Consider the following 15,737-nt stretch of genomic DNA (forward strand, 5'->3'; position numbering starts at 1 on the left):
ATAGATGTTTTTTAGGTGAACCATTTTACCACTTTTTATATTTAAGGAAAAACATAGAGATTTACAGATTAAAATGACCAAATATAAAGATAAAACTATAAACAAATAAAAAAAATACTTTTAAAGAAATTCAGCTTTACAGGTCTTACAAAAATATCAAACCATATACTGTTCTTGCTTCCAAAAGATCACACTGATAAATTCTGTAGTGTGGATGAAACTTCTAAGTGTACAGTTGCTAATATAGTGAGGAACAACTCTTTAAGACAATCATTTAAGAAGTTAATAAAAATACAGAATGAGAAAAACCATGTCAAATTGAAATAGTCTTTTATACATAAAAAAAAAAAAAAAAATAGCCATTAAATAATTATAAGGGTACACTTCAAGTGGAGAAATGCTAGGGACCACATATAAGAAATATATTCCTGTATAAATGCTACTCAGTAAATATTCATCTGTACATATTGTAAAATAATATAAAATTGAGATTATATTACATTATATTCCTGAGGATCAGAGAGCTTATATTTATGTGCTTTCTTAGTGTTTAACCAAGTCTTGCAAAATGCTGTTACTGCAACAAAATCCTAATGTTCCTTCCTTCACAAAGTTTCAGATGTAATGTAGCCAAAGGAGTTCTTCATTTGTTATTTGTACAGAACAAAAAGGGTTGCCATCATGACAGTCGTAAACAACTATTTCTCATGCTCTACTGTTCATACTGTTACAGACACTGCTAAAGGGTTAGTTCACCCAAAAATGAAAATTCTGTCATAATTTATTCACCCTTATGTAGTTCTAAACTTGTGTGACTTTCTTCCGTGAACCACAGAAGAAATGGTTTGGTAGAATGTTAGAGACTGACAGCCTCTGTCACCATTAATTTTAATTATATCTTTTTTCCATACAATGAAAGTGAATGGTGACTAAGGCTGCCAGTCCCTAACATTATGTCTAACATTTTCTTTTGTGGTCCACGGAGGAAAGAAAGTTATACAAGTTTGAGGGTGAGTAAACGATGACAGAATTTTCATTTTTGGGTGAACTAACCCTTTAAAGCATGTAACTTTAGTGACTATATTGAAATTACTACAATGAAATATAATTAAGGTAGTTTGTCCATATTGTTTATGACTTTCTCAATTCACTTTTTGTTGTCCTCTGTTATTTGCATATTGTGCAAATTGATTTAAATGGATATTAATTTGAATCTGGGCTCAAACAGACAAGTTTCTGATTTGCAAAATGAGAATATATATCAAAAAGTGTCCTGTAAAACAGACTGAAGCTTTTCTTTGTCAGAAGCTTTAGGTACTGTAAGCGACTTCTTGAAATACTGAATTTCCACCTTGCCAGACTGCTTGGCAAGCGCAACTCCAGAGAATGTGTTCTGTTTGGCTGGCTCACCAAATGCAGCCATAGCGGTTACACTTTAAAAAAAGAGGGAGAAAACAGAAGATTGCGAATGAAGTTCCTGAAGTACATGCTGTACCACAGTAACTACAAATAGAAGTATTTAATGACATTATCTACAGTAGTAATATTAATGCTCTGCACCAATTTTGTCTGTATACAAAATTTATGTTTGATGTTCTGGTTTTTACCAGTCATTGTGTATATTCTCAGTGATGACGGGCGTATAGTCCTTCTCTGTTAGGTCCCAGATGTGAAGATCAGACGCAGCATCCAGAACACAAAACACAGCTGGCCGTGTCTGAGACCACTGCACTGAAAGAATAGGAGTGCCACTAGAACATCCAGACCACACCATCAATGGAGCTTCCCTCAGGACAGAGTGTAAGCGAACTGTGCCATCACTGCAGCCAACCTGAAATTTTTACACAAAAACATTAAACAATACATACTAAAGGCAGCTGCATTATGTAAAAACAGTGTAAAAGAATTGACAGTCTGTCACAAGCACAGAAATACCCAAAACATGTAAAAAGCAATAATAGCTGTTCTTACCAAGAAAAAGGGTTCTCCTGAAGGACTAAAGTCAAGTGTTGTAACCTCCACCAGTCCACAGCTATCAAACTGTGATCTGTAGAACTTTGGAAAAACTTTCAAGCTATGCCTTGTTCCATGCCTAACCAGACCCTTCAATAAAAATAAAAATCTTCCATTTACTAATTAAAAGACATTTCTAGACCAAGATAGACCAACAGACTTATTAACAGTCTATTTAATGGGAAAGACAACCCATAAAATGATTCACCACTAGCTATTATTTTATTCAACATGTTCATGCTATACAACACCGACCATGTTGGTACCAATGAAGTAATGATTAGAGTCAGAAGGGAGGAACTTCAGCTGAAGGCTCAAAGGAGGTCCACATCCCATAATGGGTTGAGGTGATTTCTCAGTGGTCTGTAGAGAGGAGCTGTGGAGCAGCTTAACTTTACCACCAGGCCTTAGACCTATCAAGGCAGACACAAAATAATTCAAACAAAGGGAGGGCTATTACATGGGCATGAAAATATGTTTCACAAAAGATCTTCATCTGTAAATTCAACTTACCCAAGTCTGTTTGAGATCCAGAATCATTTCCTTTGGGCAGCTCAACCACAACCTAATAGACATCATAATTATTTTATAAAACTGCATAAATGTTTGGACTTTCAGCAATCTTAAAATCTGAATTATGGAACAAAGAGTACACAATCTCAAAAATCTTTCATGCAAAGCATTTCTGTGAAATAAAGCTACTGGTGAAATGCAAACATACCCAGAGAGTTAATACCCCCTTTTCATCCAGAGATCCTAATGGGAATGACAGTCCCAGATACTCTAGAATTTGCACAAGGAAATCAATTTACCAAACTGATTTAAAAAATATATTTCAATTATTTGATTTAACATGTATGGTTTCTTTTACCTTCTATGTCTGCAGTTAGTGTGCTATTTGAACCTGTTTCACCAGTTGACATTACAGGTTCAATGGACACTACAGGAGAGAGATGACCCACCCCTGAAAGCACAGCATCTGTGTCCATACACAAAAAACCCCCACATCAGTTTAGATTGAACCAGAACTGCAACTTTTATTCTTCTTATATTTAGGGGCCAAGCAGCGAAGGTGCTGTGGCACCGATTGTATCCATTAGTATTATTATTATTCTTCCTCCCCAATGGGAGTGTATGGCAGCCCATAGAACCATACATAGGAAAATTATGAAATTTGGCACACTGATAGGGATGGCATGAATAGCCCCATACCAAATTTGGGGTCTCTAGGACACACTCTATTGCGCCACCACCATCTAATGACCCTTCTCCTGATGTTTCAAATGGACTCCACACATTAAAACTCTGCCCATTACAGTGGCTGCAATGTTGGATTATGACATTTACAGTTTAAACATTTCAAGTCCTTCAAACTTAGTCTGATACTTTATTTATTTTGATGGAGTAGTTGCAGCAGAAGCAGTGAGTGTTCACTAACCAGTGGAGAAAGTCGGGTAACGCAGTGTCCAGTCCTCCTCGCCGACCACCAAGTTGCAGTGAGTACCAGAATGTTCTCTGAGATCCCACACAACCACAGAGCCCACTGATGTACCGGCAAACACTAAAGTAACTTTACCAGGACTGAAACAACAGCACCTCACCTGGGACAGATAGACAATTAGAATTTAAACAAAACAGAAGTAAAAAAAAAAAAAAAAAAAAAAAAAAAAAAAGAAGGGCAATCTGCACATTTTTACACATTTTGATTGTGTTGATTATTGGGAAAAATCTGTGGAATTGATTAAAATATGGTAAAATGTATTAAACAAAGCTGAGAGTCTGACACTGTTATTCATATAGCTGAATTTAATAAACAAATGGACAGGGATATATTATAGGGTAAGTTTTCTGCCGAATTTATTCGTCCTGTTTGCTTCTGCATACCTCAGATTCATAAAGTAGAATTTTTTGGGGTCTGGATGGTTCCCAGATGTTCCACACACAGATGACTGTCTCACTGTCAAGTCGCACAGCATTGGTTTTAGGGGAAGGAGGATGAACAGAGAGAAGAGTCTGCCTTTGGATGTGAGAGAACTGCAGCAAACTCACCTGTCGACCTGCAAACAATTAAACATACATGTGCAGCACAAAGTTTTGTCCATATTAATCACCATATTAAACACTGTTTCAGTTCAAATTTGTTGATGTGTTTGTAACTGAATTTTCAGGCAATTATCTACCAATTAAGTGAAATTTACACTGAAAATGTAATTAAGGATGTAATGACTTTTAAAGGGGTCAGGACATGAGGAATAACATTTTCCTTGATCTTTTAACATACAAGAGGCCACTGTACTATAAAAACATAATGTAAGTTTCAGAACTGAAAACTTTCTCCTTAATAAAAAAAAGAGCATTTATTTAAACCAAGCTGCAAAAACGGCTCGTTTGGAATTCGTGGAACTTGTGACATCACAAGGATCAAATACATCTGCTTATGAAATGCCTATTTTTCCTCATTGCACCCTTGGCCCCGGTCACTGGTGCTCAGTCAGTCACACAGGTGAAGAGGAGAGAGATGGGCCTGTCATTGGAGATTCATCCAAAGTGGACTTACACAGGATACCTTCATGTGCCTGTCTGAATTAAAATGTTATTCTCCATAAAAATGTACAGAGAGACAAATTTGACCGCTTGTATATCATATCTCGGGCTGCTTTTAAAAGGTGCGGTGTCAAGTTACAACTCTGAAGAGGAGAATGCATCATGGATGTGTTCTTTCGCCCATCTGCGCTATTTTTAGTTGTTGGTGTATGTAAACATGATGGAATGATAGTGGAAACTGGATGTGTCTTTAGCATATTTTAGAGTTGATTGTATGTTCGGCTCATATCATACGAGTCATAATACGATTCAAGCTTCTAAGGGAACTATTATTGAAGGATGGGGCAGTTAAAAACACTTGGACACGATCGCAAAAACCATGAGTAAACCGTTTCAATCATGAATATTTCATGTCATGACGTGTGTGATATTGGACCTCAGGGAAGAAAATAAAACAGAGCATTTCATGACCCCTTTAATAGAACTAATTCATGTTATTTTAAAATCAAATCTCAACTTTAATTTTGTCTTTTACATAAATATCATGTAGTCACCAAATCTAAGTAGTGTGAAGTCATCCAGTAATCATTGCGTCTGCTGTTTATCAGCAAATGTAATCCATAAACAGCTAACAAAGTCTTTGTCACCATGCAGAAAGGGAAGCTTAGTGTTGAGTTGAAGGCAGCCATCACTGAAGGACAGCGCATCTGTTTGAGAGCGAAGTCTCCTCAGAGAATTACTCTCTGCCATATTCTCCTCTTTCAGCACAGCCATCACCTAAGATACAAAATAGCACATCACAAATAAATATTAAGTCATTCACATGAGAAAGCTGAACTGTTTAGACTAACACCACAAAAAACGTAGAGCTTGTTCTGATACACATAACACTGTCTATTGTTTTTGCATTTTTGTGGGGACAAGTTTAATGTACTGTATTTACTGATTATTTTAAAGGGGTCATGACATGCCTTTTTGATTATATTAATGATTATTTCTTGAGGTTCACTTATAGTATTAGTAGTGTTTTGCACAAAACAATAGCCATACATTTTGCAAAACATTATCATTTTCCACTCTCATTCTGACCCTCTGTCAGAAACTCAGTTTTGGTGCTGCTTCTCCTTTAAGACTTGACAGTAAACGGCAACTCTTATGATTGGCTCTCTGCTCTTGACTAACCTTCTCTCTCTACTTGCCATATCACTGCTCACTGCTTCTGGGCGGGGCTATGAAAGTGATTAAAAGGTGAAGTAGTCGTTGATGTGTCTTGTTGTGAAGGTGGTCAGATGCAAATGTCTACCACAGTGTGACATCACACTGTAGAGGAAGTAGCAAATGAGTCATTTTGGCAGCTTGGTTTCAACAAAAGCTTTTTTTGCAGTGAGGAGGAAGTTTTGAGTTCTGAAACTTACAGTATGTTTTTATAGTACAATTACCTCTTTTTATGTCAAAAGATCAGGGAAATTTTGGTTCCTCATGTCATAACAGACACTTGTTTAACAGTTAACAAGTGTTTAAAACAAAAGAATAAACACCAGTGAACAACATTCTCTACCTGTGTGGCAGAAAATAGGAAAGTAGTTAAACGTTGAGAGTCAGTGGTCATTCTTGCCATGGACTCATCAGTTGTTTCTTGAGAAACCTTGGGCCCTAGTTACAGTTAAGACAACAGAATAAATGGAGTAGTGTAAAATAGAATATGTTTATTATTTTGACATTTCTGTCATTAATGACAGCAGATTAAGTGCTGAACAGAATACCTCCACACACTGCTTTGGCTTCTGGTGGGTGTTGTGTCCATTTGTCCATCGTTTCAACTTCTTCTGTTTGTACGTCTCGATTAGCATTGTCTTCATTACACTGCACATAGGCCTGGAGACACAAGAACCTCATAAGATCGCAAAAAAATCTATTTTACAGGGACTGAAGGTGTGTAAAAATGACTAATATATTATTAATATTATCTCATGCTGCCTCAAACCATATTGTTTATTGATACAGCCAAATACACTATGTGGCCAAAGGTTTGTGGACACCATATGTGCTTGATGAACATTTAATTTCAAAACCATATGCACCAATTCCCCCTTTGCTGCAATAACAGCTTCCACTCTTTTGGAAGGCTTTCCACTATACTGTATGTAGCAACATGGCTGCAGGAATTTGTTCCCATTCAGACACAAGAGCATCTGTGAGGTCAGGCACTGATGTTGGGCGATGGGGCCTGGTTTACAGTTGGCGTTCCAATTGATGTTCAATGGGGTTCAGGTCTGGGCTTTGTGTAGGCCAATCAAGTTCTTCCACACCAGATGCAGTAAATATTTTCTTTATGGACCTCACTTTGTGCACAGGGGCAACAACATGATGGAATAGAAAAGGGCTCTCCTGCAAACTGTTGCCACAAAATTGGAAGCACACAATGCCATTGTATGGAGTGGCATTATGTATCGTCTTAAAGGGATAGTTCACGCAAAAATGAAAATTCTCTCATCATTTACTCACCCTCATGCCATCCCAGATATGTGTGACTTTCTTTCTTCTGCAGAACACAAACAAAGATTTGTAGAAGAATATTTAAGCTCTGTAGGTCCATACAATGCAAGTGAATGGGTACCAACATTTTGATCCTCCAAAAAGGACATAAAGGCAGCATAAAAGTAATCTATACGACTTCATATTCAAATATTTAAATCCACATTTTTCAGAAGCGATATGGTAGGTGTGGCTGAGAAACAGATCAATATTTAAGTCTTTTTTTTTTTTTTTTTACAATAAATTCTCCTTCCAGTAAGTGGTGATATGCAAGAAGAATGTGAATAGCCAAAAACAAAAGGAGAAGAATGTGAAAGTGGAGAATGATAGCAAAAAAGGATTGAAATATTGATCTGTTTCTCACCCACACCTATCACATTGCTTCTGAAGATGTGGATTGAACCACTGGAGTCATTTGAATTACTTTTATGTGGCCTCTACTTGATTTTTTGAGCTGGATTTTTGGTCTGGTCACCATTCACTTGCTTAATGGCATGAGGGTGAGTAAATGATGAGAGAATTTTCATTTTTGGGTGAACTTTAACAGGAATTGATGGAGTAACCGAACTCGTTAATTAGAAAGGGGTGTCCGCATACTTTTGGCCGTATAGTGTACTTTAAAATATTATCCTTCCCCATTTGCAGGCCACATAAATTAAACAGGTAGCTTTGTGGAAACCCTAACCTGTTTTGTATTGGTTGTTCCAAAGCTCTTGATGTACATGTCATACTCATTCACAGGAGGCAGGTCCAGGAGAGAGAAGGTGATGGAGAAGTCTAAATCAATTAGACGCAGCAGTTCCTCACTGCGCTTCCTTCAATCAAATCAAATCAAATCAATCAATCATTTGGCTTTTACTCATTTTATTTTATTTTTTCAAAAGTATTTTGCATGTATTTTCGATTATTATAATATAATAATAATAATTACTTGGAAAAGAACATATAAAGGTTTAGAAATTAAATAATTCTGATATATTTTAAGTACAGATGCCTTCAACCAGGTAGACGTAAGATTACACTGACTACTATTAAAAAGAAGGTATTACTTTTTTATTAAAGCTACTATTAACTAATAATAAGATACTCAAGATATTCAAGATGAAAAAGGACTTGCTTCTGTTTTTTGGCCATCTTTTGGCTGATCTCTCGCTGCTTTGCTAATACAAAATCAATAATTTTGCCATGTGTTTGACCTCTGTTAGAGTGATTCTCTGTGAAAACAGAACAAAACACTGATTTATGAGGTGTTTTCATTTTCAAACTCACCAGTATAATGTGCTAGATAGGTCTGTGAGTACAAATATCACAAATCAAATCAACCTCTTACTTCTTACCAACTTGTTACTCTGATTTTATGAATATCTGATATCATATTGTGTTATTTATCCACCTCTAGTGGGGAAAGCTGACTCTGTGGTTGTGCGCTGTGATCTTGCCGAGTAGATTCTCTCATTCTCCTCATTAATGGCTCTGTGGACGGCTTCAATCTCTTCTCTTCTCCTGGGGCTCAGTTCCCTTATTTCTTCTCTCAGTCTACTGTCATGCTCCTCTTCCTCCTCCTTATCATCCTCTTCTTCATCTACATTCTCAAAATCTTCTTCATAATCCTAAAAGCATGAACACCTTATCAGTTTACAGTTATTAGAAAAACATAATAAAGTATGAAAAAAAAAAAAGAATCCAAAATTATTCTTAAAGTTTGTTATTAAAGGGATAGTTCACCCAAAAATAAAATACATTCTCTCATCATTTGCTAACCATCATGATATCCCAGATGTGTATGACTTTCTTTCTTCTGCAGTACACAAACGAAGGTTTTTGGAAGAATATTTAAGCTCTGTAGGTCCATACAATGCAACTGAATGGTGACCAAAATTTTGATGCTCCAAAAAGGACTTAAAGGCAGCATAAAAGTGATCTATTTGACTCCATATTTAAATATTTAAATCTACATTTTTCGGAAACGATATGGTAGGTGTGGGTGAGAAACATAAATATTTAAGTCCTTTTTTTTTACTATACATTCTCCTTCCAGTAAGTGGTGATTTGCAAGAAGAATGCGAATAGCCAAAAACAAGAATGCGGAAGGAGAAGGAGAAGAGTGTAAAAGTTGAGATTTATAGTAAAAAGGATTGAAATATTGATCTGTTTCTCACCCACACCTATCACATTGCTTCTGAAGATGTGGATTTAACCACTGGAGTCATTTGGATTACTTTTATGTGGCCTCTACTTGATTTTTGGTCTGGTCACCATTCACTTGCATAATGAGGGCCAACAGAGCTGAAATATTCTTCTAAAAATCTTTGTTTGTGTTCTGCAGAAGAAAGTAAGTCATACACATCTGGGGTGGCATGACGGTGAGTAAATGATGAGAGAATTTTCATTTTTGGGTGAACTATCCCTTTAAGATATGACATCAGGGAGATATAAACAGTAAACAAATGTTTGTTATCAACAAAGGTAAATTTGTTAACCATTTATGGAACTGTGTACCATCAGTTGCTAGTAAAGTATGTATACTCTGCTCTGGACTGATCCACACCTCAAAATCCCCCTCATAATCATCATAACGTTAATCCTTGCCTGACTGTTTATCCTCTTCCGTTTCTTCATCCTCTACCTTGAAACAAAAAGGCATACAATCACATTAGCTTTACAAGCAATGAAATTAAAAATATACAAAATAAATCCTGCTAGGTACTAGTTTGTGAGAAAAGTCTTGCCAGACTTCTGAGACTCTAAAATAGGGGGTTTTATATCTGATGAGCCTTTTAGGCTGACACAATGTGTTTGTTTTAATGCAGAAATGCAGCTTTTTGTGGCCTTTATGTTTGACTGGTATATTATACTGCATTCTGTTCATTCAACTAAAAAAATCATTTGCAATGAACTTAATCATGCTGGCTATGTAAAAATTCAAGAAAAGAGAAAAAAAGAATAGAATGATGGAAATGATGGGGAAACTTTAAGTGTGTTATGCTTTTCCACTAGTGCATAAAATAATAACAAAATGTCATTATTAGTATTAGCAGCAGTAGAAGTAGTGTTCATTTAATGCTTAGAGAACTTAAAAACTTAAAACAGGAATCTTACAGGGATCTCTGGATCACCCATTTGAGCTTGAATAGACCTCTGAGTTAACTGAGGTCTTGTGGTAGTTTCCTATACACATACATGTACACACACAAATACAAAACATAAACTGGAGATTTACACTGGCGGCCAAACGTGTTGAATAATGTATGGATTTTGCTGTTTCATAAGGAAATTGGTACATTAATTAACCAAAGTGGCATTCAACTGATCACAAAGTATAGTCAGGACATTACTGATGTAAAAAACAGCACCATCACTATTTGAAAAAAGTCATTTTTGATCAAATCTAGACAGGCCCCATTTCCAGCAGCCATCACTCCAACACCTTATCCTTGAGTAATCATGCTAAATTGATAATTTGGTACTAGAAAATCACTTGCCATTATATCAAACACAGTTGAAAGCTATTTGGTTCGTTAAATTAATCTTAACATTGTCTTTGTGTTTGTTTTTGAGTTGCCACAGTATGCAATAGACTGGCATGTCTTAAGGTCAATATTAGGTCAAAAATGGCAAAATAGAAACTTGTTAGTCAATCATTGTTTTGAGGAATGAAGACTATAGAATGCCTGAAATTGCCAAAAAACTGAAGATTTCATACAAAGGTGTTCACTACTTTCTTCAAAGACAAAGGACAACTGGCTCTAACAAGGACAGAAAGAGATGTGGAAGGCCAGATGTACAACTAAACAAGAGGATAAGTGCATCAGAGTCTCTAGTCTGAGAAATAGATGCCTCACATGTCCTCAGCTGACAGCTTCATTGAATTCTACCCGCTCAACACCAGTTTCATGTACAACAGTAAAGAGAAGACTCAGGGGTGCAGCCTTATGGGAAGAATTGCAAAGAAAAAGCCTCTTTTGAAACAGAAGAACAAAAAGAAAAGGTTAGAGTGGGCAAAGAAACACAGACATTGAACAACAGATAATTGGAAAAGAGTGTTAAGGATCTTAACCCCATTGAGCTTTTGTGGGATCAGCTAGACTGTAAGGTGCATGCAAAGTGCCCAACAAGAAAGCCACATCTATGGCAAGTAGTGATGGGTCATTCATGACCGATCCATTCATTTTGAAGCTGTATACGCTATACACTGTTCACACAGGAAACAGAAATGATTAGTTCACCTCTCGAGTCTTCTGGTCCGAGTCGTTCATTCATTTGTCACGTGACAAAAGAATGAACGACTCAGACAAGAAGATTCAATCCAAATGTTAACTAATCATTTGTTTCTCATAATCATTTGTTTCACGCATTATACATTTTTCCTTATTGGGACTATAATCAAAGTTTGTGTAAGTAGACGGGTTTTGGGGGTTTTTGGCTATTGAAAATGTAATATTTTTAATTCATTCTGCTTAAATAAACGAAATGAACTAAATGACTTGGAAAAAAAGATTAGTTCATTTTGCTGAATGAGACTCAAAGATTCAAGTCAGTAAAATGATCCGATCTTCCCATCACTAATGGCAAGTGCTACAGGAAGTGTGGGGTGAAATGTCACCTGAGTATCTGGACAAACTGACAGCTAGAATGCCAGTGATTTGCAAAGCTGTCATTGCTGCACGTGGAGGATGTTTTGATGAGAACTCTTTGAAGTAGTTTAAGAAGTTCTGAACATTTTTTTCAAATTGTAATAGTAATTTTTCATGTTATTAATGTCCTGACTATTGTGATCAGTTGAATGCCACTTTGGTGAATAAAAGTAGCAATTTCTTTCCATAACAGCAAAATCTGTACATTATTCCACACTTTTGTCCGGCAGTGTATAATCTCATAAAATATCACAAGTCTCATTAAACCAGACTTCATTACACATAACTCATTAGCTTGCATACATGCAAACATTATCAATAATGCAAATACATTTTATTGATAATAGTGAGACTAATCACAGACATTTATGTGACAGAGTTTGTACCTCTTTGTCTCTGTTTAGCCTATCACTGCTTTTGTGGCCTGAGAATTCTTTATGTTTCCCTGTCCGTTCTCTGTCGTTCCTCTTTGAGTCTGAATCCACTTTGTGCCTTCTTTCAAGCCGTCTGTCTCTTTCTTCCCTCTCCCTGGCTTTTTCACTCTCCTTATCCCTATTTTTGATATCATTGAGATAATCTTTCGGTTCTTTCCTCTCCTGGTGCCGGCGCTCACGTTCAGCTTCTCGAGAGTGATTTGTTTCTGCCTCCTGTTGGCAACAGCAGCAAAACGTTTCTTAATAACATCAGTTTGTCAGAACACTGCTCGCATCTAAATAGCAATGAGCTTACGCATAGCTTACATGGCTTTCTTTTCCCCGTCTTCTCTTCTCTTCATCTTCTCTATCTCTTCTGTGTTCTGAAAGACAAAGGAGACAAGTGATCATACTAAATGTATGGCATGGATCAAAAAAGTTTTCTATTGGTAGTAAGTAACTGTAATAATCATACCTCTTTCTTTGTGGCCAGAGTGCTCTTTATCACTGCGTCTCTCTCTCCTTTCTCCCTCTCTCTGTTTTTCCTCAAATTCATGTTGACTGTAGTCACTTTCTCTTGCTCTGTGTCCTTCTCTCCTCTCTCTTTCTTTGTCTCCGACCCGCTCTTCTGTTCTAGAATGATCCAGATCTTTTCCTCCTCCTCGTCTCTCCTCTCTAATCTTTCGCTCCCTGTCTCTGTCAGCTCTCCTTTTCTCCCTTTCTCTATCTTTCTCTTTATCGTTCTCCCGCTGTTTGTACATCTCTATGTCCCTGTCTTTCTCTCTATCCCTCTGTTGTTTGCTGTTTTCATCACTCCCTTTATCACCATCCCTGTGCCTGCTGTTAGCAACCGCCTTTACTCGCTCACTCCTTTTCTCTTTGTATCTATCCTCTTTTACCTCCTCCCTCTTGCCATCCTGGATTCTGTCCCTTTCTGGGTCTCTATGCTTACTTCCTTCTCTTTTGCTTTGCCTCTGTTTTTCTCTCTCTCTCCTTGCATCTTGATCAGGGTCTCTGTGTCTGCGATCTATAGATTCTCCATCCCTGTGTTTCCTGTGCTCCTCTTCTCCTTTTAATCCATCTCTTCTTCTGCTCTCCTCATGATGTCCCTGGGAATATGATAACATTTTTGGCTTGTGCTTTTAAATCTTCTCTTATTCTCACACACAAACAAATTGTAGATTACCTGAAGGTGCACTTTTAAGTCATCAGACCTCCAAGTATCTTCTTTAGTTATTTTCTTATGAAGGATGAGTGAAATATATACAGTGAAGGTGTTAATACTGTACACAGCTCTGCAAAAGAGACCACTGCAAAATTATCAGTTTCTCTGGATTTACTATGTATAGGTATGTGTTTGAGTAAAATAAACATTTTTGTTTTATTCTATGAGGTACTGACAACATTTCTCCCAAATTCCAAATAAAAATATTGTCATTTAGAGCATTTATTTGCAGAAAATGACAACTGGTCAAAATAACAAAACAGATGCAGTGTTTTCAGACCTCGAATTATGCAAAGAAAACAAGTTCATATAAATTTTTAAACAACACTATCCTAATGTTTTGTCTTAGGAAGAGTTCAGAAATCAATATTTAGTGGAATAATCCTGATTTTCAATCACAGCTTTCATGTGTCTTGGCATGCTCTTGACCAGTCTTTCACATTACTGTTGGGTGACTTTATGCCACTCCTGGTGCAAAGATTCAAGCAGTTCGGCTTTGTTTGATGGCTTGTGGCCATCCATGTTCCTCTTGATCACATTCCAGAAGTTTTCAATGGGGTTCAGGTCTGGAGATTGGGCTGGCCATGACAGGGTCTTGATCCGGTGCTCCTCCATCCACACATTGATTGACCTGGCTGTGTGGCATGGTGCATTGTCCTGCTGGAAAAACCTCAGAGTTGGGGAACATTGTCAGAGCAGAAGGAAGCAAGTTTTCTTCCAGGATAACCTTGTACGTAGCTTGATTCATTTGTCCTTCACAAAGACGAATCTGCCCGATTCCAGCCTTGCTGAAGCACCCCCAGATCATCACCGATCCTCCACCAAATTTCACAGAGGGTACGAGACTCTGTGGCTTGAAGGTCTCTCCAGGTCTCCGTCTAAACATTAGATGACCAGGTGGAGGATCTGTGATGATCTGGAATGTGATCAAGAGGAAGATGGATGGCCTCAAGCCATCAAACAAAGCCGAACTGCATGAATCTTTGCACCAGGAGTGGCATAAAATCACCCAACAGCAATGTGAAAGACTGGTCAAGAGCATGCCAAGACACATGAAAGCTGTGATTGAAAATCAGGGTTATTCCACCAAATATTGATTTCTGAACTCTTCCTACTTAAAACATTATTATTGTGTTGTTTAAAAATGAATATGAACTTGTTTTCTTTGCATTATTCGAGGTCTGAAAACGGCATCTGTTTAGTTATTTTCACCAGTTGTCATTTTCTGCAAATAAATGATCTAAATTACAATATTTTTATTTAGAATTTGGAAGAAATGTTGTCAGTACTTTATAGAATAAAACAAAAATGTTAATTTTACTCAAACACATACCTATACATAGTAAATCCAGAGAAACTGATAATTTTGCAGTGGTCTCTGAGCAGACTGAAGCTCATGGCTTAATTACCAAATATAGCCGATTAAATACTGCACTTATTTCTTTCTACAGTTGTTTAAATTGATGAAATGACAGTTCTTGGTTGTGAATTTAACAGATAGAATAAGTGACGTAGGTAAACAGAATTTTCGTGCTAACCGTCTTGTTGATCTTAAAAATGTGCGCGATAAACAGTTGCCTCACATCAGCTGCTGCATATGGGAGAGGTTTGGCTTTACCTTTAGAGGGTACATTACTTCAGAGATCCTCCTGTTTTGTCTCGTTTTAGATGCAACAATCACAAGTTTATGTTGACAGCTTTGACTCCACACTGCTACATGCATACGGCGCATGCGTTGTTAAAATGTAACCATGGTAACCTTAACGCGTCATGGCAACAACAGTTTTTTAAATCGAGAAAAGAGTAATCGATCGATACGTCTGTTGCCCAATATACAAAGGAGCCTCCGTTTGTTCCTGGGAGGCAGCATATGCCCTAGCCCCGCCCCCACCCTAATCCTAACCACATGGAGCCTGTAAGTCTGAGTACCCTTCAAGGAACAACCAGAGGCACTTTTGTCTCCTCGCGACATGTACTGTGAAACGCAGTCTAATTTTTTCTTATAATCGAAAACTAATAAATCGAACTAATAAAATGCGTTTAAATATAACCCCAAACAACCATTTTGTTGACTGCCATAACTTCTTAATATACAAAGCTCACAATTTAAAATATGAAGTCAAATATGGAGTTTTAACCCTTTAACTATTTTCTCAACCAGATTAAAATTATTAAAAATGCGGAATAAAAATGGAAGAACACTGAATTATTGCCAGCTCATTTTCTGACACAGTTTTATTTATTTATTTATTTTTTGCTGTATAATCAAAAACAACATGAAAAAAAAAATAAAACATATTTACAGAGAAGTACAAAAAAATTAATAATAACAAGATAGGAAACAGCCAGGGGAAACATTAAGTAAAGACATTA

At 36.9% G+C, this 15,737-nt stretch overlaps 1 protein-coding gene across 1 annotated transcript; it reads right to left on the minus strand.

The window, feature by feature from the left end:
- Positions 1-984: 984 nt before the first annotated feature.
- Positions 985-15,075, minus strand: LOC127415572 (cytoplasmic dynein 2 intermediate chain 1-like). Its single transcript, XM_051654351.1, is given in 22 exon segments — positions 985-1,433; positions 1,608-1,831; positions 1,972-2,103; positions 2,269-2,426; positions 2,527-2,578; positions 2,735-2,796; positions 2,885-2,992; positions 3,452-3,614; positions 3,898-4,070; positions 5,205-5,334; positions 6,116-6,210; positions 6,321-6,432; positions 7,778-7,903; positions 8,206-8,306; positions 8,486-8,702; positions 9,641-9,718; positions 10,192-10,260; positions 12,113-12,373; positions 12,467-12,522; positions 12,615-13,248; positions 13,326-13,379; positions 14,983-15,075. Coding segments are annotated over 22 exon segments (3,192 nt in total). The 5' UTR covers positions 14,998-15,075; the 3' UTR covers positions 985-1,261.
- Between the last annotated feature and the right edge of the window lie 662 nt (positions 15,076-15,737).

The sequence above is a fragment of the Myxocyprinus asiaticus genome, chromosome 2, assembly GCF_019703515.2.
Source record: "Myxocyprinus asiaticus isolate MX2 ecotype Aquarium Trade chromosome 2, UBuf_Myxa_2, whole genome shotgun sequence".
In the NCBI taxonomy this organism is placed as follows: domain Eukaryota; kingdom Metazoa; phylum Chordata; class Actinopteri; order Cypriniformes; family Catostomidae; genus Myxocyprinus; species Myxocyprinus asiaticus.